General features: G+C 37.2%; 3 protein-coding genes and 2 non-coding genes across 5 annotated transcripts; 2 read left to right on the forward strand and 3 right to left on the reverse strand.

The window, feature by feature from the left end:
- Positions 1-464: 464 nt before the first annotated feature.
- Positions 465-5,874, forward strand: LOC140058360 (uncharacterized). Its single transcript, XM_072103923.1, has 7 exons — positions 465-768; positions 1,378-1,593; positions 1,932-2,114; positions 2,354-2,389; positions 3,140-3,595; positions 3,877-4,341; positions 4,467-5,874. The coding sequence occupies exons 1-7, from the start codon at positions 465-467 to the stop codon at positions 4,925-4,927; spliced, it is 2,121 nt and encodes a 706-aa protein (XP_071960024.1). The 3' UTR covers positions 4,928-5,874.
- A 48-nt stretch (positions 5,875-5,922) lies between these two features.
- Positions 5,923-11,908, reverse strand: LOC140058624 (uncharacterized). Its single transcript, XM_072104317.1, has 9 exons — positions 11,099-11,908; positions 9,560-9,728; positions 9,014-9,351; positions 8,619-8,778; positions 8,166-8,401; positions 7,693-7,864; positions 7,156-7,490; positions 6,641-6,806; positions 5,923-6,494 (listed from the first exon to the last, which is right to left on the reverse strand). Exons 1-9 carry the CDS (start codon positions 11,358-11,360, stop codon positions 6,464-6,466), a joined length of 1,869 nt encoding a protein of 622 aa, XP_071960418.1. The 5' UTR covers positions 11,361-11,908; the 3' UTR covers positions 5,923-6,463.
- Positions 11,909-12,503: 595 nt separating this feature from the next.
- Trnas-uga (transfer RNA serine (anticodon UGA)) lies at positions 12,504-12,585 on the reverse strand. Its single transcript has one exon. It is a non-coding gene; the product is annotated as a tRNA-Ser (tRNA).
- Positions 12,586-13,905: 1,320 nt separating this feature from the next.
- Positions 13,906-13,977, reverse strand: Trnap-cgg (transfer RNA proline (anticodon CGG)). The gene has a single exon. It is a non-coding gene; the product is annotated as a tRNA-Pro (tRNA).
- A 117-nt stretch (positions 13,978-14,094) lies between these two features.
- Positions 14,095-21,017, forward strand: LOC140058630 (26S proteasome non-ATPase regulatory subunit 6-like). Its single transcript, XM_072104323.1, has 8 exons — positions 14,095-14,278; positions 14,651-14,856; positions 15,034-15,179; positions 15,333-15,552; positions 15,749-15,857; positions 16,228-16,396; positions 17,112-17,217; positions 20,541-21,017. The coding sequence occupies exons 1-8, from the start codon at positions 14,131-14,133 to the stop codon at positions 20,607-20,609; spliced, it is 1,173 nt and encodes a 390-aa protein (XP_071960424.1). The 5' UTR covers positions 14,095-14,130; the 3' UTR covers positions 20,610-21,017.
- Positions 21,018-23,232: the final 2,215 nt, after the last annotated feature.

Below are 23,232 nucleotides of genomic sequence, written 5' to 3' on the forward strand. Positions count from 1 at the left end.
TTACTAAAAAAATATTAATATTAAAAAAAAGCCTCTATGTTAATTGACTATCTCGTTGTATATCGTGAATGTCTGAAAATGATGATTATGATTAGATAATTTTTGATTAAAGATTAGTGATTTTAATGATGGCCATTGTTTATTATAATGAAATTGGCGTTGTAAACTGTGACGTAGTTCCTAATGTTCTGATTTCGATACATACGGTACCATGTCCGTGTTTGTACTTGATAAAAAAAAGTATAGAACATATTTTCATAGACAACACCACCATACGTTTACAAGCGTTCCATTGAACGCACCATGCACGCGTAAGTGCCCATGTTACGTAATGACATAATATGTTAACGAAAATAACCAATATGGCATTTTGAATAGATTTCCACACAAAATTGGGTATAAAAAGTAGAAAATCGTTATCAATGTATCCTTTTGGTTGTTCGAAGCGAAAGAACGGCTACAACATGGAGTTGTTTGTTGTAATGCTAACTATAGCAAGCCTTGGCAGCCTGTCTGTTGCTCAATATGCGGGAGGCTATGACGATCCTAAACTCGTGCCAGTAAACGGTTGTTTAAGCGGCAAAAGGTTCTACTCTCCTGGTCAGAGAATAAACGACCTAATCTCTTGCGAAGATCAGTGTAGATGTGACTTAATTTCGGAGAATGAATACGAGATTATTTGTCGATCTAGACGAGTGTGTCCTTTTGTAGATTCTCGATGTGTACAGCCGATAGTTGACGAGTGTGGCTGCTCACACTGTGACATTAGTAAGTCTCTTTTTTTAATTTATTTTATTTTTATTTTATTCAATTGAAATCAACAGCGATAATTACCGCCACTCACAGGTTTGATACAAACAAAGCCAGGACTGTTTAAAGCACCTAGATTGGTCCTAACATTGATCAATACTTCTCTCGAATTCAAAACATTAAAAACAGTACAGTAACGAAATGAATTCAGGGTAGCACAAAATAGTAACCAATTGTCAAACTGATTTCCATTGTTGCCCTTAAATAGGTATAGAATATTGTTATATAAAATTAGGCAATTACAATTAAATATAAATATAACTTTCTATATCTTTTTCTAGTGTATTGTACTACTAAGTTAGGTTTGATTCCTTGTAGTGTATTGTATATATACATACCGTAGGCCTACACGAATCGCCTAAGGTTTAAAACAATTGTATAAGCATGAAGGATTTGAAAGTGTGCTCTAGTGTGATTTTCTTTACCGAATTTGGGTTAGGGTTACGTTAAGTTTATTAGACATACGGTAGGCCTACAAGAATCGGCTGAGGTTTAAAACATTTTTATGAGCATGACGAATTTGAAAGTACAGTATTCTTATGTGATTTTTTAAAATATTTTTTACAGGATTTGATAGTTACGTTAACTTTAACACTGATAAATTTTACCAGTTCGTTTACTATCAAAATCAACTCGAAACGGAAGGCGGCATCTTCTTAAACTTTCGCGTGAACACCAAACGAGATGCGTACATCGCGCTGTCACCAGAGCCCCAGGATTCCACCACGATGTATGTGGTAGGGGTTGGTATTTACGGAAATCGCCTGTCAGTGATTCGACGCTGTAAGGATTGCACCGCGGTACAATACAGAGTCACTAAAGGTACATTTTAAATCATTTTAACAGTGACTATTTAAAATGAACTAATGCTGTTCAATTCAATTACATGATTAACAAGTTTTTTTTTGTAAAGCTTGGTTACTACTAGGACGCAACGCAAGAACGTACGCGCAACGCAAGTATTTGACCAATCACGACACGGTCATTCAAACTGTTGACATTGGTACGTCAACTCACTTGCGTTGCGCGTACTTCCTTGCATTGTGTCCAAGTGGTAACCAAGAAATACTAAATTACGTAAATGCTTAGGCCTATATTTATTATAAATATTCATTTTGTAGGTATTATAAACAGTAGGAAATCGACAGAAATGTGGCTTTCATTCGCGAATGGCCAGCTTGCAGTAGGCCTAGCAGGAGAGCCTAGCTTTATCAGCTACACAGACTCTGAACCAATTGACGTCAAATATCTTGGTATGGCAACCGGATGGGCCAGTTCCGGATTTTGGCAAATTGCTGAACTTGGTAAATATAATATCTTTGTTACCAGAATTTTCTTGTTGGTGTTTGAAGTAAACGTTTCTTCTACACGGGAAATATTAAGATTATAATAAAAAAACACACCTATTAATTAACTGACGTTAATATTACTAGGCCACAGAATATAGCAACGGCAGTGCAGTTGTACCCCCACGACAATGCGACAATGATGATAGAAATAATGTAGGCTATGATTCTAACAAATAAAACCTTTTTTCTTTTAGATTCCAAAACAATCGGCTCCAACTTCCTTTTGTCTGGTAAGTACGACTTAGCTAAGTTGCTAAGGTTTTTATTTTCTATTCGGATTTCGTTTGAGTGTCTATGTGTTTCTCATTGAGCAATCGATGGATAGTTTCGCGTATATTATGGCCAGTGCAATTGTCTTAATTGTTTGCAGACCTATCCCCGTATATGAGTAGATGTTGAGTAGAATTGATCAACAACGGAACACACATAAGATAATAAAGCATTCGGTTTCCTTTTTAGAATGTGCCGAACTGGTTGATATTACACACACTTGGACACGTATTGAAACGAGCGACGTATCCTTATTTGGATTTAAACTTAAAACTAAAAGTGAAATAATTCTTAAACTTTCATCCAGTGATCAAAAGTATTTCTATGAAATCGAAATTAGAAAACGAAACAAACAATCACGTATCCGAAAATGTAATTACGAAGTTGGGTGTCACCTGGAATGCGCTACTGCCAAAACGAACTACTTAAAAAATGATTGTGCGTTCTGCGTCGTCGTCCACGACAACGGGTTGATTGAGGTCAGTCGCGAAGGGGATTCCCCGTTTTTGACGTGGATAGATTATGATAACGTGATTGTATCCGAGCTGGAAGTTACAACTTTTGATGACGCCGCTACAAATAAGTTTAGTTATTGCCAAATACAAGAACAATTTTACGCGTCAAGAGGTAAATGTCTATCTCGAGTAATAAATGCCTTCTTCTTAGTTTGTTATTTGTAACATGTTATTAATTAAAATGGGTTTTTTCAGAGTTCACGTCATACGTTTCTCTAACGACTACAACAGATGACTACGTGTATATAGACAACAAGCTAGTATCCGAAAGACTTGAATTTTACATCCAAGCGTCCAGTGACGTCATTATACTTTTGTCCCCAACGAAAGACAACAGTGAAGTGTACAAGATTGTCATCTCGAACAGCGTGTCGTCATTAAGTCACTGCCACAGCAAGGACGATTGTGAGGTTAAGGAAACTGCTTACACACAGAACATCATATCGTCGACGTCACGACGCGGATTTTGGCTGGTTTTCCATCGATCTGGATTGGTGGAGGTTGGCGAGGAAAACAAGATGCCGTTTTTGGAATGGCAAGACCCTTACGCATTAGCTGTTACTTACTTTGGCTATGCAACGACTGCAGGAGGCTACGCTTCCATCGAATTATCAATTGTAGAATTACCTCAGACTCAACATTTGATAGGTGGTAAGTTGACATATATAACTTGTTTATGCAAGGGGCATGCATTTCTCTTAGCTGAGTCACCCAGTACTGTACCTATGTATTAGTAGTATGTGGTTTTCTTGATAGGTGGTGAGTTGACATAAACTAGTTTATACATTAGGGGCCTGTGCATTTTCCCCTAGCTGAGTCACCCAATACTGTATGTATTATAGTAGTTCTCAAACATTGAATGTTTAGACAGGATGCATACTATGCTAGCAATGCTCAATTATTATTATTATGTGATTTTCTTTTTGTTTCAGAGTTTAAAGCTCCTTTCGATGTGAAAACAACAACAAACGACTTTGTATATCTTGACTACTCCTTTGGAAGTGACAGACGATTGGAGTTCTACGTCACAGCGTCATCAGATGTCTATATTTCTCTATCACCATTCCAAAACGATACTGAATTCTACCAAATAATCCTTGCAACCGGTCCTTCAGGAATCTCGACGCTTAGTCACTGCTTTGACAAATACGAATGCCACGTTAAGGCGACCACCATCACTAAGGATGTCCTACCGGGGACAAGGAAAGGTTTCTGGATCGTGTTTGATCCAGCCGGTCAGGTAGATGTGGGTCGAGATGGGTTAAGTCCGTTCTTATCTTGGGAAGACCCATATCCTTTGGAAGTCAACTACCTTGGCTATGCTACTATTACGAATGGAAATGCTGACATTACATTCAATCTTAAAGAAGCAAAATCTAGCAACTATGACATCAAAGGTAATTAAGTTTCGAAATTCGTTGGAATTGAATTGAATTAAAATTGGATTTTCAATCCATTTAACATACAACATTCATGAATGTGCATTTATTGTATTAAAGTATCATAATTTGTTTTCTTGCAGAATTTCAAAATCCTCTACCCTTCACATCAACCTCTGACGACTATACATACCTTGGTTACCAGTTAAAAGACCGAACTGTCGAGTTTTTCATCAAAGCAGGCAATGACGTCAGCATTGCACTCGGACCAAATCGTAACGATATCGAGTTTTACCGAATAACCTTCGCTTATGGCTCGTACGCAAATTGTACGTTAAGTCACTGCTTCGATAAAAACGACTGTCATGTGAAAGCTTGGGCGATAACTGATGATATTATATCGAGTACCGAGTCACGTGGCTTCTGGATAAAGTTTAACCCAAGCGGTAAAGTTGACGTAGGGCGAGACGGTTACACAGCGTTCATGTCTTGGGAGGACCCGTATCCCTTGGATACCAACTACATCGGGTACGCGAGCGTGGACGGTGGTAACTTGGCAATTATCTTTGACAAGAGAGATTTTGTTACAGTTTATACAAAGTAGTTTTTATTGGTTAAAAGGGTTTTGTCTGCGTCAGATCGTCTGCGAAAACGGTGTAATTGTAGGGCCCGTTCAGACCTTGTAATTTACCAGGATAAGTTGACCTCCCACGAAAGTTAGCGATAATTAGTCCATGAAATAACTTAGTGGGTAAATTAATTGAGCCTGAACGGCGGGATCATAGTGTGTAGGCGCGTATCACTAAAGCTCTGTCTACATTATCAAACTAGTTTGACAAAAAAAGTGTGCCAAAATGTTCGAGTAATTTAACATTATCGTGTTCCTGTATGGGCACATCACATTTGTTTTTCACATAAAGTTTGATAGTGTAGACAGAGCTTTATCTGTGTGTGTATCTATTTCTTTTCCTTTACCAAATACTAGCCAAAATCGGACTGCTTATTATATCTATCTGGTGCCCCGTCGTGTGATACAAATCTCTGTTAGACACTAGATCTGTTTTTTTCTTGTTTAATTTACTATTTTTTCAATTTAGTTCCTCTTTGATTGTAGTTTCATTAAATATGTTGTGTTTTAAAATGTGTGATGATGCATTGTATATTTTGAATCAGTATTCCAACCTGTTGAATTATTATAGTTTGGCAAGTACGGTATTGGGTACGTGTTGGGTAATTGATTACGTCATAATTTAGTTCGTCTTTGATTGTAGTTCTTCTTAATTTGTGTTTATTTCATTAAATAAGTTGTGTTTTAAAATGTGTGACGATGTATTGTATATTTTGAATCAATAGTCCAATAGATAGTCCAAGACATTGAGTTGAGTTATTATAGTTTAGGCAAGAAATGCTGTAAAATGTATGATGGACAAATTGGTACGTGTATGGGTATATGATTACGTCACGAGTTCACGTTTTAACTTGGTTCTAGGACGCAACGCAAGGACGTAAACGCAACGCAAGCGTATTGACCAATGGTGACACGTGACGTAATCATTCGCTTGTGATTGGTCAACTCACTTACGTTGCGTCCTAGTGAGAACCAAGCTTTAATAACAACTAAAACCAGTTATGTGTTGTGTACTCAACCGTATCGATATTTTTTATTCATAACGTAACGTAACGTAATTAATTATAACAATATAATACAATATAAATTGAAAGAAGCTAGTATCATAAACAAATCAATGAACTGATAATTAACGTGCATCGCAATAACAATTAAACATTGCGTTTAAAATTAGCTTACTCTATGTGTTAAATATTAAAACGGACTAATAAAAATAATGAACAAAATGTGTTAATTCGGTAAAAATGTTTTATTTAGCGAGAACTTTCAGCTGACTTAATTTCTGCAATCTGCAACTCGTGATTATGATTACAGTCGATTTTTGTTATTTTTTAATTTTTCATAAATCACACAAGCCAATGTAAAAAACTATATACGACGTAATATAACGTGGTTCTCATTTTAGAAGTTAACGCAATTAATGTAGGATGATGCGACGCTTGTGATTGGACAATGCTTGCGTTGCGTGTGTGCTGCGTCCTAGTGAGAGCCAACTTAAGTTAATGACGTAAGCTAGCAGATGTTGTAGTCACATGATGCCAATCTGTATAAAAAAATAAAAAAATAAGAGAAAAACAAATTTATGTAAAAACCAAAACGTACAAAACAAAACATTATAAGGGGCAGAAATGATATTTATCAGCGTTTATTTACCATATTTATAGCAGGTCTTTAAAAAGTCTTATTTACCTTTCTGGTAGACGTGGTTTCTGTGCTCCAGACACTCTGTAGTTTTTGAATTCAGCTTTCACTGTGTCATGTAGACAGCGACATCTGGCGCAATGATCGACTACAACATAACGTCTCTCTTTAATAACGAAACGATCTCCTGATAAACTAACTGCTATACAATTCCCTGCAATAAAAACAAATTATAGTTGAGTTGTTGTTTTATAGACACAGTGGTAACTCCATTTGACCAATCACAGACGATTGATTATGAGAACTTTCGCTTGTCATTGGTCAACTTGCTTGCGTTGCGTCTACGTCCTTGCGTTGCGTATCTACTGGTAAAGCGTGGTTCCCACTAGAGACGCAATCAAGGTCGTACGCGCAACGAGTTGACCAATGACAAGCCACTGTTTGAACAATTCATCGATTGTGATTTGTCAAATTGTTGCGTCGCTAGTAAACAAACAAAGCTTAACTCATTTATTTAACATGTTGATCAATAATAGGCCTATTGAAATACAGTAGTTAGTTACCTGCATTACAAACAGGGCACCCGCATTCGTCAAGTTCTGGATTGGTGCACTTATTTGATATTATACATGGTTTGTTATCACATGAGCTGGGTATCCCACCTGAACCACCGGTTGATCCTCCTGAACCACCGGTTGATCCCCCTGAACCACCGGTTGATCCACCCGAACCACCGGTTGATCCTCCTGAACCACCGGTTGATCCCCCTGAACCACCGGTTGATCCTCCTGAACCACCGGTTGATCCTCCTGTACCACCAGTTGATCCTCCTGATGAGCCACCGGTTGATCCCCCTGAACCACCGGTATTACAGGCATCAGTATTGCAGACTGCATTTCTGAAACACCAATTTATTTTGTCTATTATGCCATTTATATTCCATTATTGCAGACTATACTACTAAAATCATCATGTGTTTAATTTAGTACAAACAGTATATGCATATATCACGGTACTATTTTACGTAGAAAACACCCTCCTCCTCCCTCCCTCCCTCCACCCTCCCCTCCCAATTGGCAAAGAACGGTAGTAATGCTAACCTTTGTGAGACAGCTGGTGGTTGGCTTGCTGGTACCCAGTATGCCGAGAAGAAAACGGGTTCGGAGACGGGATTGCATTGGCAGACGGCACAACCATTAGGGCCTAAGGTTTTTGGACCATCGTCATCAATCAGATAAAAAGAGTCACCCACGCTAGCAATACAATTTCCAACTGAAAAAAAAATAAAATATACATTTATGAATACCTTGAGGGCGGGCATCATCAAACTTGTCAATGTTTCTTTGCTGAATGTGCAGAGTATGATGTTTCTATGACGTTGCAAATACAGCCAAATAAACTTGTTTAAAAGTGTGACGTGGTAGTGATATGACATCATGTGTCCATACGGGCACATCAAATGTTTGTGTGACAAGTTAGTTAGTGTAGACAGAGCTTTACAATCAGCTTTCCTTATGGTTTTTTTGGGGGAAAGTTTCAGGTATACCTGTGTTTTCCTCAAAGAGAATCTTACCTTCTGGGCAAGTTGGACACCCACATCCTGGACGTGTTGGTCTAAAACATTTGTTCGTGACAAAACATGGTGCCGGGTCGATACAAAGACCAATATCATTGTCAGTGAGGCAGAAACAGCCGAATGTACAAGGAGGTATATCACTTGCTGATGGGTACACCAGTGACGGATCGGTGCCGGCACATGCTGGCGTTGGAGTTGTCACAATACACGCACTTGTGTCACAAACAGCTCGTCTAATGAAACAAACAAAATTGATAAACTTAATACTTAATATAATAACATTTATTATTATTTACGAAACGTAACGATGTAAGTAAAACATCTGACCAATCACAAGTGATTATCTGAACTGTCGCTTGTTATTGGTCAATTTGCTTGCGCGATGCGCGTACGTTCTTGCGTTGCGCGTCCTAGTGGGAACCAACTAACATCGCAGGTTTATATCCTTACCTTTGAGGAAGTTGAGGACGACCACTACCTCGCCAATATAAATGATGGTTAGCAGTTTCTGGAGCTTCGCATTGACATACTGCGCATCCTCCTACAACAGTGGGACCATCATCACTGATTGTCACCTGTTCTCCGTTTGGCCCTTCAGCAATACAAGAACCTATATAAAAAAAAGGATGACATTATAATTCTAGTTATTGTCGGTTGTAGTAACTAGTGTCATCTTTAATATTGTCATCGCCGTCGTACTTTGTCGACGTCATCACCGCCGTCGTACTTTGTCGACGTCACCACCGCCGTCGTACTTTGTTGACGTCATCACCGCCGTCGTAATTTGTCGACGTCATTCTCGTTGTTTTCAACGTTGTTGTCATAATAATGCTGTATTACATTACCTCTTTCGTTTGGTGGACATGTTCCACACCCACATGGTCCGTCGACAGGATTTGAACACCGATTCGAAAGTCTGCATGCCGGTGGAAGAAAACACACCGTTTGACCACTTTCCAGCGAGCAGAAGCAACCGAAATCGCACTGTTCAATATCAGCTTCTGAATTTCGGGACTGACTTGCGGTTGCGCAGTTTGCAAAATGCTTAGAGTTGACATCAAATCCACCACCTCCATCAGCGCCATCACGACCAGGTCCAAACTTAGTTGCGTCTTCGCCATCTTCACCGTCTATTCCATCGATGAACGTTGGTGGGCAAAACTGATAATCGCATTCGGCTTCCCTAAATACATAAATTGTACTGATTTATGTGTTTTTTGTCACTGAACTTTTGAGTTACTAATTGCGTTATGTTTGTCCCACTGCCTTGTGTGTGAAAGTGTGTGAAACCAAGCTTGTGTGTGAAAGTGTGTGAAACCAAGCTTGTGTGTGAAATTGTGTGAAACCAAGCTTTACTATTTCTCTTTTATGTGAAATAAAATTATACAAACCTTATTTCTAAATTTCCAAGATCAAGTTTATTGTTTACAATATCAACAAAAACAGACGAAATTGGAACATTTTGGCAGCTACATATTGCACAACCAACAGCTACATTTGTAGCTCCCTCTGCAACTTTGACAACTTCTTGATTCTCATTTAAGGCAATGCAATGGCGACCTAGAAGAAAGTACCAACATTTGAATGAAAACACCTGGAATTGAATGGTAAGTTAAACCCCTCCACACACTTTGTAAGGACACTTGCCTCAAGAAGCACTTCACCATATGTTCTAGCCTAAACAATGATATCTCAATAGCATATGGCATTTGATTCAGTGAAACATAACATTGTCTCTAATCATAATTAATCCACATTTTAATTAAGTTTTATATGAAGGGTGTTGTCAGTTACAAGGTGACGTGAAGGTCTCGTGCCATCATTTAATTTAACTTGAAATTAAAGACGAATGTAGAGTAGAGATATGTACCGTAAGAAACAGCCGATTCTATGTCGAGTGTGAGAGATGCGCGTTCTCGTTTGATGCGCGTTCTCGTTAAGATGCGCGTTCTCGTTAAGATGCGCGCACGCTATGATGCAGAACACCCCCCCCCCCCCCCAATGACACTTCTAAAAGTTACGTTTTGAACCGATGTGTATTTTTATTAAATCAGTATGTAAATCTAATATATCTAAAACAACTCCCTGATCTAATTAATTAAAACACAACATAAATCATACATAATAATAAGTTACACTCAAGTTTGCGAGTAAATCTTGAGTCTCACTTTAAGAGCAATATAGTGACGTCATGCACGCACAAACAACTGAGTAGTCAAGAGTCAATGATGACAATACAACGTTTCGTGACACTTAGTTCACAAAATGTAAGTTAAGTATTGTTCTTACAAATATAAGTTAAGTATCGTTCTTTCAACTCAATTGTACACTTAATTGTATTGTTCTCAGAACAAATAATTTTATTTATTGTGTAATCAATAAATGAAATATATGTTATGGTACTCTTAAGAACGTTGTTTGTCATCGTATTATGTATTTATAAAGCGTCCTTCCAATAAAGATCAAAGCGCTGTACAGATTCGACTAACATATAAAAACTTTTTTTAAAGCACTACTTTGTTTTGAGGTTTTAAAAAGTACACGAATCCTGGCAAATTACCAAGGAGATGCTATTCATATTAAAATCATAATAATGATTAAATGTATCAATTATTTTTTTTCAATGTATTTCATTAAATTTGTATCATAAACTTTCAAAATTAAGTTAGAATAATAATTAAAAACTTGTTTTAAACAGTGACGCACAAAAAGATGAAACACAATCATTACTCTCAATTAAGCAGCAATAAATAATATATTTAATAGATGAAGTTTTAAAAAAGGGTGTAGGATGTTGCCCAGTGGAAAGCAGCCTCCTGTATCCAATTGTATGGATAGATTATCAAATTCTATAATATAGGCCTAAAATCAAACAAATGCAAAGACACGGAGCCCTAATTTGTTGCCCTCTTATCCGCCCTGTTGCTTACCTTGTGAGCAGCTTGGGCACATACAGCCAGGCTTGATATCTGGATCTGAGCATTCGTTTGAGACCAAACAAGACGTCGGTTCGGCTCGGCATTCAATTCTTGCAACTCCCGCTTTACTGATACAAAAACAACCGTACATACATTCTGGTATTGCGTCTACGTTTTGTACGTTTGTACAGAGCGAGCCTTGGGTTTGGCCGTTTACAGATGATAATATACAAATGATAAATGAAAGTTGGAAAAGTAATCGCGTGTTCTTCATCTTCTTTGATGGTCAGATTCTCTGATCAAAATACTTCTTCTTTTTCTTGTTGGTAATATTTCAGATTAATCTCAAACTTCTCCTGCACTTGCCTTATATGGCCATCCCTGTCCTTGACTGTCAATGGTGGACTTATATTTTTGAACTTCAATAAAAACTTAAGTATTCTTACTTGTGTATACCCCGGATGTACCACCTTATGCACGCATGCATGATAGAAGCAAGTTTTGAAAAGTTCGTAAATTAATACGATAATTCGGTTCCGGTATCTACGAAAGCTTATGGTTGGCACGTTTCAAACATTGTGCATGTTCATTCATTTTGGTATATCTATTCTATAGAGTTACAGCCCTGTAAAAGTTACATTTGGGCTTCTGTAAGGAATAGCTTCGAAAGTTTTATGACCAATCATCACGATCCGAACTGTCGCGCGCTTGTGATTGGTCAACCCACTTACGTTGCGCGTGCCTACGTTGTTGCGTGCGCCTAAGTCCTTGCGTGCGTCAAAGTGGATACTACGCGGTTGATATACTTTCACTGTCAGTGCCCGTGCCCGTGCCCAGCTACCATGCACCAATTGAGCGTAGCTAAGCATCCCATATTGACCTGGTATAAAGTTTTTCTCATGATAATACGTAAATATTAAAGGATGTCCTGTTTACAATAAGTTACCACCTCCACAAACCGTATCGCCAGCACCTCTTGAATGCACTACAAACGCCTCGGATCCGTCTACTTGGTTGACTCTATCAACGTCCGAAAGGAGAAACCGGATTTAATTTGAACTATTGCCATTCTCAACATTATGTGAAATTTATTATAAAACTAAAATTGCCAGTAGACGCTGGTTGTTTAGTTCGAAAGTGTGAAATTATAGTTCTTCTTAAGCTTGGTTCTTCCCACTAGAGACGTAACTCAAGAACGACGTAAGCGCAACGTACATGATTTGACCAATCATAAGCGATGGATTATTCGAACTGTTGTCATTGGTCAACTCTCTTGCGTGGAGTCTCGTCCTTGTGTGCGTCTCTAGTAATTTAATAACAAAAAAAGTTTTGCGATCAAACCGATGGATTTAGTGAATGATTAATGTGCGTTTATCTTAATGTTATTGGAAGGGACAAATTTAAAAAAAAAAAGATTCGCTGCGAGCAGGGTTCGAACCTGCGCGGGAAGATCCCATTGGATTTCAAGTCCAACGCCTTAACCACTCGGCCATCACAGCTGGTTGGGGTATACACTGATTCTTTATTGTGTCGAAAACTCCAAACTGATAATACTGCATAATGGGATATGACCGGTTGGGCCGCCGACAAGTTGAGCCGCCGGTAATTTCTATGAAACGCCCAGTGCGTCTTTTACGACATTTCGCGTAGTGATAGAGGGGTGTCCTAGTACATAAGTTCATGGTCTTTAGGTTTATTGTGTCATGAAAATAAATAATAATTACATACTACAATTTTGTCGGTTTGAACCGCCATAACAACACAGCAAAGGAAAGTAGTCATATTTAATAATTTAATTGTTTTTAATCTTTCAAGGTAAAAATGCAGTGCACTCCATAATATTTTTCTCGCGTAAAATCACGTTGTCTCTCAGGACTAATAGAGTATTGATACTCTTCGAATGAGGTTAAATAATTATTGTTTTTTATCTACTATCTTTTAATAATAATATCATATTTTATTGAATTTTACAATGTTAATACACAAAATATTTTACTAAAAAACGGTGATTTTATGCAATTATTTGACCGAAAAATGGAGTAGGCCTAGTTCATACAACTGCCGCCTAAGGGGGCAACATGTTTACGTAATTTTTGGCTAAAAACGATCATTTTCGGTCATGTTTTAGGCCTTATATTTTGGAATCTACAAGTCAGATATTCATAATTATTTCTCTTTAATTATAATATTTAATAATATATACTAAAAACCGTGATCTATAAACTTTGGAATATACATCGTTATATCTAATAATTAATATAAATAGAACTTCTATTAAATAGAAACGAGCACCGGCGAAAGTAAGCATTTGGCGTTTCATAGAAAATAACGTTTTTCTGGCGGCGGCTCAACTTGTCGGCGGCTCAACTTAGCCTAATCCTACTGCATAATAAAGTCTTTTGTTTTATTAGATCAGCCAAACGTTATTTTACCAAGAAATATCGATTGTGAATAACCCAATGTTTTTATAGCCGACAACTGTCATCACGTGATAACTATTATAGCCTATTTATATATTTTTTTCCAAAAAACTAATAATATAAAATAAATAAAAATGCAAGTAATATTAAACTTGATTTTATAATGTATTTTGATTTTTTTGTATCATGTTTGTTTGTTATTTCTATATTATTATTAAAGAGTGTAATTGATTTATCTGCTAACTAGGACTGTATTTATTATTTCATTATTCAACCAACTTGGGCCATACTGAATAGTATATTGGTCAGTAAAATTTAACGACAATTTTAAAATATAGTTAAAACAAAATATACTACACCGGTAAAATAAAATAGCAAGATATATATAAAAAAAATACGGGGCTCGTCCGGGAATCGAACCCGGGACCTCTCGCACCCGAAGCGAGAATCATACCTCTAGACCAACGAGCCAACCACCAAAAGAGGGCGTTTCTTATCAATATGAACACTTAAACAGGTGAACAATAGACTTTTTTTGCAATTAATTAGTGAAGCGTAGCGCGTATTATATTTATAGAGGGCCATTTCTTTATTTTTTTTGCTCGTCATCGAAGAAAAAAAAACATGCCGGTTACAGAAAATTTCGAAGCCGAAGGGCTTGAAAAGAATCCAGATTTAAACTTGGCCCAGCTAAAATTTCGCTTAAGTATAGATGGAAAAAATTCCACCAAAGAAATAAAGAATGAGTTGCTTGAAGGTATCTCCAATCACAGTAAGTATTAACGATATTTAGGCTAGGCTAGGCCTCTAGGAAGAGTTCCGTAACTAAACTAAAACCAATATCCATCGCCTTGTTTGAGTGATGTTAGTGGCCAGTTGGTAAGCTCTTGTGTGGGCCTATGCAGATTTTCTTGCTTTTCTAAGCTTATTCTACTTTTGAAACATTATTATTGTATTGTTGTGTAGGCCTAGGCTAGCTAGGACAGGTACTGTACTATCCAAGGCCTAGCTAGGCCTAGGCCTAATCTAAATCAATTGAATCAAGTGTATTGATAATGTATTGTTTGTTGATGGTTTATATTATTAATCATTGGATCCAAGTTCTTAATTATTATTTATTAAATGTTTTAATTTATTAATATAGATATGGCTCCATTCTATGAAATTGTTTGTAAAGATCTGTCATGGAAGGTGGACCAAAAGTTGTTGAATAAAATGAAAGAAGAAAATGAGACTGAGCTTAAACGGCTTGACTCTCAAATAGAAGATGCACAACAGAACCAGGGTGAGACAGAAGTCAGAGATGCATTACTCGCAAAAGCTGAATACCTCTGTCGTATTGGAGATAAAGTATGAATTTCTGATCTTAGATCCTGTCTAATAAATTAAGTGCAGTATAGTAGTTCATGTATCTCCCAACTTTGTGTACAATGATTTACCATTAAATTGATTTAACACAAAGACAAAATGTGTTTAGAAAACAAAAGTGCAATTTTTCCTCAATTATTTAATTATTTTTATTTCCAGGAACCATGTCTAAGTGCATTCAGAAAAGCTTTTGAAAAAACAATAGCATTAGGACACAGACTGGATGTGATATTTCATCTCATACGAGTTGGACTATTCTGGGGTGATAACGATCTTATTACACGTAACATAGAAAAGGCCAGAGAGTAAATATATTATCATCCATTTTTTTAGAATGATAGAAGAAGTAAAAGTAGCATATATTATGTACATGTTGTAAAAGCTGTAATTGCATTTTTTATATTGATCATATGCACAAAACTGATCTATTTATCGCTATCTATTTTAAATTCTTTTAGAATGATAGAGGAAGGAGGAGACTGGGATCGTAGAAATCGTCTCAAAGTTTACCAGGGTCTTTACTGTATGTTCACACGGGACTTCAAAGCAGCGGCCAATCACTTCCTTGACACCGTGTCCACATTTACATCGTACGAGTTGATGGACTATAAAACATTTGTCACTTATACAGTCGTTATTTCGGTTGTCGCTTTAGACAGAAATGATCTCAGAAATAAGGTAATTTCTACTCATCTTTACTTGCCTAGTATTCTCCAGATAACGGTTATAGTATAGCATCGTAATCTATGATATAAGTTTGCTTAGAGTTGTTTGAAAAGTATATTTATTATGTAAATATCTTTGGCTGCAAATATGGAATACAACAAAGTACTTCAATAGAATTGTAATACTGTTATTCAATGTGCTTATCCAGGTTGTGAAAGGAGCAGAGATCCTTGAGGTGTTACACAGCCTACCAGAGATCCGTAAATATCTGTTTTCTCTCTACAACTGCCAGTACAAAGACTTCTTCCTTTGTCTATGTAAGTTTTTATTCCTCATTCATTTTAGTCATTATTACTAACACTCTGTACTGTACACTATCACATTTTCTTTCTCAAACTAGTTTGTCATGTCATGTATTAATTTAATTTTGTTAAGGTGGCCAAATACTGTAAGAGCTTTGCTCTTTTTTTGGTCATCCTTCCATTTTTTATGCATTATTTACACTATGTTTTATATTGCAAAATAAAAACTGAAACTGATTGTGTAGACAGTCATTGAAGTATTTGCCTAATCTTTAGTTACAAATATATGTATCTCACCATATTTGGGCATATCACTGCCATATTTGGGCACATCGCGCTTTTCGTAATCTTTAGTTACAAATGTATGTATCTCACATTTTCACAGGTGAATTGGAGCCTATGTTGAGGAATGATCGTCTGTTGAATGTACACTATCGCTATTATGTACGTGAGATCCGCATACTGGCATACACACAGCTTTTGGAGTCTTACCAAAGTTTAACTCTACAGTATATGGCCGACGCCTTTGGCGTTCGTGTGGAATTTATCGACAAGTGAGTTAATTAACCAAATTTTTTTTTAAATACAGGACACTACTGGACTGACTTATTAGAGAGGTTTCGCAGTCTTACGAATACGATAACGAAAACGGATACGTCACACACACGTATTCGTTTTCGTAAGCCATAAAAAAATCTGTTTCGCATGGCAACGAAATATTGAGGCGCGTCCAAAATATGACTGCGGTAAATTTGAGCGAAGCGCAGGTATGTGTTGCTTGGTGCTTGGCTGCCTAGGCCTAGCGTAACATCAAAGCGAGTGAGGACTTTAAAAACTGCTATTTATCAAAATTGACTTGGCATTTTAGTAAATTACTTTAGTAAATTACTTTCAATAAATCTATAATTATATTATAATCATGAATCATTCCTGATTCAAATGCAAAATGTGCAAAATAGATCAAAAACTATACTCGTTTTGTAGTTACGAATATGACTGGTGATATTCGTCAACACGAATACGCTTTACGAATATGAAATGGGGATCAGCTCAAAAGTTTCACAAATGTATGACGTATCCGTTTTCGTTATCGTATTCGTAAGGTTGCGAAACCTGCCTAATATGTCTGGTTTTACGGAAAGTTTAGTATTTTAATGGTAAAAGAATTTTGGATCTTGAGAATTTGGTATTGGGAGAGTTGACTGTATTATTTATTGAAAGAGACTTTTAAATTTATAAATTGTGCTTTCCTTTTATTTAAAAAATTAGAGAGTTATCAAGATTTATTGCGGCTGGTAGGTTGCATTGTAAAATTGATAAAGTCGGAGGAATTGTAGAAACAAACCGGCCAGACAGCAAGAATTACCAGTATCAGGTATTTATTCAGAATGGAAGATATTAACAATAAAGGAATGGATGACAAATTTCGTTTTTGTAAAAGCACAAGTTAACGGAGTACTTACTCGAACGTTTCGATCTCTATCAGAGATCCTTCTCAACTGACTGCGGAGTGTTAATGCAGCTTGGTCATTCTTGACGTCATCTGTTGATGACGTTGTACGCCTCCGGTTGTAGGTTGGAGGTTGTGCGGGGCTCGGCCAGGTGATGTGTCTATCAAATCATTGTACAAATGCGAGAGTTCGTGGGCTCCAGTGTCCCGGTTCATGGTCTTCTCTTTATTTCTCCTTATATGTAATGATTCTCTAATCTGTCTGTCTTTGCGTTTAGGCTCTTTGGTTAAGATGGTAGCCTCCCAGTTCGGTACATGATTGTGTTTTATGACATGTTCTGTAATGGCAGATTTGTGTATGATCGAAGATGTGGATGTTCTGGAGGCCCTAGTCATTACTCCCCCCGTGTTTGTTGTAACATCTTTTTTGTGATCATTAATTCGTGTTTGTAATGCCCTCCCTGTTTCCCCAATATAAACTTGTGGACAGTTGCGGCAGGTGACTTCGTAGATTACTCCACATGTATCCATCTTCTCGATTTTATCTTTTGGGTGGACGAGGCTATTCTTGATTTTATTTTGGGGTAGGAAATAGGTTCCGACATTGTGATAGGAGAGAGTGCGTCGTATTCTTTCTGCCATTCCTTTTACATAGGGGATTCCTATGCTACCTCGCATCTTGATCTTTTCCTTCTGTGGTTCGTGTCCTTTGTTCTTTTTCCTTTTTCGGTTTTCCATAACTCTCTGGAAGGACCACTCTGGATACTGGCAGTTGTGTAACGCTTTCTTGATGTTATCCATCTCAACTTTCCTCAAATCCATATCTCCCACTACCTTCTCAGCTCTGTCCACAAGCGTGTTTATAAGCCCCAGTTTGTGTTCGAGTGGATGATGTGAGTTGAAATGTAAATATTGGTCTGTGTGAGTGGGCTTCCGATAGACTGAGGTGGTAACTGTTCCATTGTCATTGAGTGTGATGAGCATGTCCAGGAAAGGTATTGTGTTGTTTGTCATCGATTCTGTGGTGAACTTGATATTGTCAGTTATATCGATGTTATTAAGATGTGTGTTAAATGTATGTACTGTACCTATGGGGATGATAGCTAATACATCATCAACGTATCGTTTCCAATACACAGGCTTGATGTTAGTGGGTGCCGTGTTTATGGCTTGATGTTCGAGCCACTCTAGATACAAGTTCGCCAATATAGGACTTATTGGGCTTCCCATAGCAATGCCTTGTATTTGCCTATAAATGTTACCATTGAACGAGAAATAGGTTTTGTTCACAATTAAACCGAGGAGCTCCATTATGTCTGTCACATGTAGTTTAGTTCTATCCAGAAGTGTCGGATCTGTTGTTAGGCGATTTTCGACAACTTTGAGGGCCTCTTCTACTGGTGTTTTTGTAAACAGAGATACTACGTCAAACGAGACAAATGTTTCACTTGGTTTGACTATTATTTCTTTTAGTTCACTCGCCAACTCTCCTGAGTAAGTTACATGATGTTCTGTGTTTCCGACAAGCGGACCCAGGATTTTGGTGAGGAATTGTGCAACGGTGTAAAAAACGGTGTTGATGTTATCTACTATAGGTCTTAATGGCCAATTTGGTTTATGTATCTTCGGAAGACAATACAACCTAGGTACAATTTCAGCCGTGGGAAACAGCCATTCTTTCTCTCTGTAGTTGATTTTCTTTTCTTTGAACAACCTGCCTATGATGTTGACCACTTTTCGTTTATAGTTTTGTGTTGGATTACGTTTTAGCAGTTCGTAAACATTAGTGTCGCTCACCATGGTTCCCACTTTATCTTTGTAATCATTAGTATTTAGGATGACAGTAGATCTACCTTTATCCGCTGGGAGAATAAGAATAGATTTATCTTTCTTCAAGTTGTTTATGGCCTTTCGTTCTTTGGGGGTTAAATTTGAAGGTGGTAGAGTGGTAGATTTTACAATAGCTACAATTTTACTGCGAACGGTGTCTTGTTCTTCCAGGGGGACGAGATCAGCCGCTTTTTCAGCCGCTACTATGAGATCGTCAATGGGCATGGATCGTGGGCTCGCCGCATAGTTCAATCCCCTTTGTAATGCTGATATTTCGTCCTCACTAACCAACTTACTAGACAGATTTACTACCCATTTTTCTCTTAAGATCTTACCGGATAAATCCTGTTCTTGATGTAAATCTCTAGCTGCGTTTTCTGCTTTGTTTTTCCACCACAACAGTTTGTTTTGTTGTCGTGATCGGCATTTTAAGAATTCCGCTTCACACACTTTGTTTACGTGATTACATACATTGGTGATGTCCCCTCCGTTGGGAATTAGCGATACGATTTCCTCATTTAAATCTTTCTTTTTGCCTTCTAACTGTGTGATTTTGTTGGTGGTGATTCTTATTCTCTCACGTAAAAGCTGTCTTTCTGCATGTTTTATTATTTCCTCTGCTTTAGACGATTTGATCGGTCGATATAATTTCAGGCTCGGAGGGGTAATGTCCAACCGCTTACAATGAAGGGAGAATACCCGGTGATTTCTCTGCCGTGAAATTTTCTTCGCGATATTTTCCTGTTTGCGTACGATGTTGATGGTTTCTTGACCATATTTTTCTCTTAAATCTTGAAAGAATTTCATTTAGCTTCGATTTTGTATAGATGACAAATTTCGTTTTTGTAAAAGCACAAGTTAACGGAGTACTTACTCGAACGTTTCGATCTCTATCAGAGATCCTTCTCAACTGACTGCGGAGTGTTAATGCAGCTTGGTCATTCTTGACGTCATCTGTTGATGACGTTGTACGCCTCCGGAGGCGTACAACGTCATCAACAGATGACGTCAAGAATGACCAAGCTGCATTAACACTCCGCAGTCAGTTGAGAAGGATCTCTGATAGAGATCGAAACGTTCGAGTAAGTACTCCGTTAACTTGTGCTTTTACAAAAACGAAATTTGTCATCTATACAAAATCGAAGCTAAATGAAATTCTTTCAAGGAATAAAGGAATGAATTGAATAAACACTAAATACAACAAGCATGCTTGTATTGTTGTCAAATCATTTTGTTTCCTAATTTGTTCTATGATTTATGAATACTAGACATAAGAACACTTTATTATCTCCAACAATCTGAAGATATTACAATCAAGCATATATACTGTGGAAGATATATCAAAATGTAAAAAGACAATGTCAACATATTACAAGGGTTTCTTACTGTTCAAATATACATTATTTGTTTTGTTTTAGGCAACTATTAAACAAGGGGATATTCTACTCAACCGTGTACAAAAGCTGAGCAGAGTTATCAACATTTAGAGTGAATTTCAGTTACTTGATTGAATTTACTCTACAGAAGCTGAGCAGAATTATCAACATGTAGAGTGAATTTCAGTTATTTGATTGAATGCACTCTACAGAAGCTGAGCAGAGTTATCAACATTTAGAGTGAATTTTAGTTATTTGATTGAATTTACTCTACAGAAGCTGAGCAGAATTATCAACATTTAGAGTGAATTTCAGTTATTTGATTGAATGTACTCTCTTGCGGCATTTTTGTATGCTGTCATGGAAATTGTTTAATTTAAGCGTAATTGTGAAGCTTTATCTTATTTCTAAGGCAGATAATAGGATATTAATAATTATGCATTGTACTGTTTATGAATAATTCAGCTATACAGCTCTATTGTCATTTTCCGGTTTTTGTTTTGTACAAAACTAATTATTAAAAAGAAAATAAAAACATTGTAACTGTTTGTCTTCTGAAATGTCAGGAGTAGTGACACTTCCACTTCAACCCATACAATGTCATAGGTGTATTTAGTTGTACACTCTAAAATAAGTTTAGCAGCAATGACCTTTGAACCACACAAAAACATATATAATTCCTAACATTGGCATATATGTTGTTTCACATCCTATCTACCTATTGTTTAGTCCATTTTGAGCTGTCTGGAGTTTATGTCAATTCATCGTCGTTGACAAAGCAAACTTAGATCAGATTCTTCATCAGTACTTTATGAATGGATGATTAGGAGGGAACATGAACGCTAGTTGATCATACCCAGTGCCGTTTTGATCGTACAATTAATCTGGAAATCACCTCACAACAGTATTCTGAAACCATCTCCTTCAGAATCTTCAGAATGATGACTGGAGATCGCTGATTTTAGCACTATAATCCAGTGTGTTTGCAGCTTACGGTACGCCACGTGCGCTCGGTTTTATTTATTTATCTATGAACTTTTTATGAATTTATCAAGGGCTTGCTCAAATGCGGCTTCCTGTCTTCTGTCATCATACTTGCTTGATCCATTGAGCACAATTAGTATTAGTTACACTTTACCCCACACCAGGCTTGTACACATAAAAGGAAAGATAAAGTTAGTCAAGCCATTTTCTCTCCATTTTAACACTATACATTGTTGTAGGCATGATATTTAACAATTTCCTTTACCATTGTGTAATTTGATAATACCACCAATTACCTAGCTGGGCAGAGTTTGACAGTCTTGTTCTTGCACTGGGCATTCATTTTGCCAATTACAGTTTCCACCTCTCAAGACAATATTACAAGTAAAATATTAGAAATGTTATTCCCGGAGCCCACCTTTAATATTATTTTAACGACGCCCTCTATAAATTCCTCCACAGTGCATAAATTATAAGAAAAATTTACATCCTAATGAATATTCAATGATCTCATATGAGGAGACCAATTACTGAACCATGCAATGGAATATTCATTCATAATATAAGGTGGTGGTCCTCGTGGGTGTTGTGAACCGTTCTTTGGTTTATTTATTATAATGTTAAAAGAAGAAAAAATGCAGCTCATACTATAAAACATAGTTGCCAAGAGGTTTCTGCATGTAAATTTAAGGTAAACAATCGTTTTATTTGCTACCTGACTTCCATGTGTAGGCTAAGTTTTGTCGAAGTTGAATTTGAAGCCTGACTTACCCTTGTATCGTGGTGGTTAGGTAATGCACCTGTCTGTGAGTGAGGTACGTCTGACGGTCTGTGTGTAAGCAGGCGATTGATACATCGGTGTAGTACCCGGTGTAGTAGTAGCCTATCAATAGAACATTTTAAAGTAGTATTCTGTTTTTTTTTACCTTAGTAACAAGCACATTGATCTTAAGCATAAATAATGCGTTTTTGCGAATGAATGCTCTCTGACCTTGGGGAAAACCAGGGGTGGCGCCAAGATCTTCCCGACGCGGGGGCTACATTCCCCGACGAGGGGGCTATGCGAGAATCACTAGGCTGGGGGTCGAGGGGGCGAAGCCCCCGGAAGCAACGCGTTCTAGCGTCATTTGAGGTCATTTTAATCAGATTTAGGGTAGCCATTTTTTCCATTTTTTATAATGCATAAATAAAATACTGCGTGCAAAAAAACGATGCGCGATGATTGTTTCAATCCATATTTTTCAATTTAAAAAATAAAAGTTCAAAGAAAATTTAGAAATTGGACTTCTTGTACTTCGAAATATGACCAGCTTTATTGTTGGAGCTGAGCTAAGAACTGTTTAAAACTAGAGCTGCGGGTCTTCAAAAAATTGCATTTTATACTTTGGAAACATCAGGCCTAGAGGCTTAAAAAACGCAAGCGTAGACCTTTTTCAGTCGGGGAAATAAGTTTATTCCTCCCAAGTGTATGCGTGCGTACTATCTGGACTTCCGAGTGGTGAGAAATTCATGACATACAAGACATTGAAAATGTAATAACTTAGCTATAATAAGATGTTGGCTAAGCGAAAATGGCATGTTTTTTTGTTTAGTAATGGATGAAAAATTTATTTTAGGTGCCCCACGGTACAGAAGGTTAGTTGTAAATTAAAAAATTGGTGAACATACGAACAATTAACATAATTCGTTTTTGCTGTAGTGTAGCGTACGTCGACGCAGTACACGACGTAACCGTCAGTAAACTTCGCCT

The sequence above is a fragment of the Antedon mediterranea genome, chromosome 9, assembly GCF_964355755.1.
Source record: "Antedon mediterranea chromosome 9, ecAntMedi1.1, whole genome shotgun sequence".
Lineage (NCBI taxonomy): Eukaryota > Metazoa > Echinodermata > Crinoidea > Comatulida > Antedonidae > Antedon > Antedon mediterranea.

Bases quoted from the DNA above. Each gene is read 5' to 3' on its own strand.
- LOC140058360 (XM_072103923.1), top strand. From the start codon at position 465: ATGGAGTTGTTTGTTGTAATGCTAACTATAGCAAGCCTTGGCAGCCTG. The intron at 2,115-2,353 runs GTAAATATAATA...TTTTTCTTTTAG, and splicing joins TTGGCAAATTGCTGAACTTG to ATTCCAAAACAATCGGCTCC. The intron at 3,596-3,876 runs GTAAGTTGACAT...TTTTTGTTTCAG, and splicing joins GACTCAACATTTGATAGGTG to AGTTTAAAGCTCCTTTCGAT.
- LOC140058624 (XM_072104317.1), bottom strand. From the start codon at position 11,360: ATGAAGAACACGCGATTACTTTTCCAACTTTCATTTATCATTTGTATA. The intron at 7,865-8,165 runs GTAAGATTCTCT...TTTTTTTTTCAG, and splicing joins GTGTCCAACTTGCCCAGAAG to TTGGAAATTGTATTGCTAGC. The intron at 6,807-7,155 runs GTAACTAACTAC...TTTTTATTGCAG, and splicing joins GTGCCCTGTTTGTAATGCAG to GGAATTGTATAGCAGTTAGT.
- LOC140058630 (XM_072104323.1), top strand. From the start codon at position 14,131: ATGCCGGTTACAGAAAATTTCGAAGCCGAAGGGCTTGAAAAGAATCCA. The intron at 15,553-15,748 runs GTAATTTCTACT...GTGCTTATCCAG, and splicing joins GAAATGATCTCAGAAATAAG to GTTGTGAAAGGAGCAGAGAT. The intron at 16,397-17,111 runs GTGAGTTAATTA...TTAAAAAATTAG, and splicing joins CGTGTGGAATTTATCGACAA to AGAGTTATCAAGATTTATTG.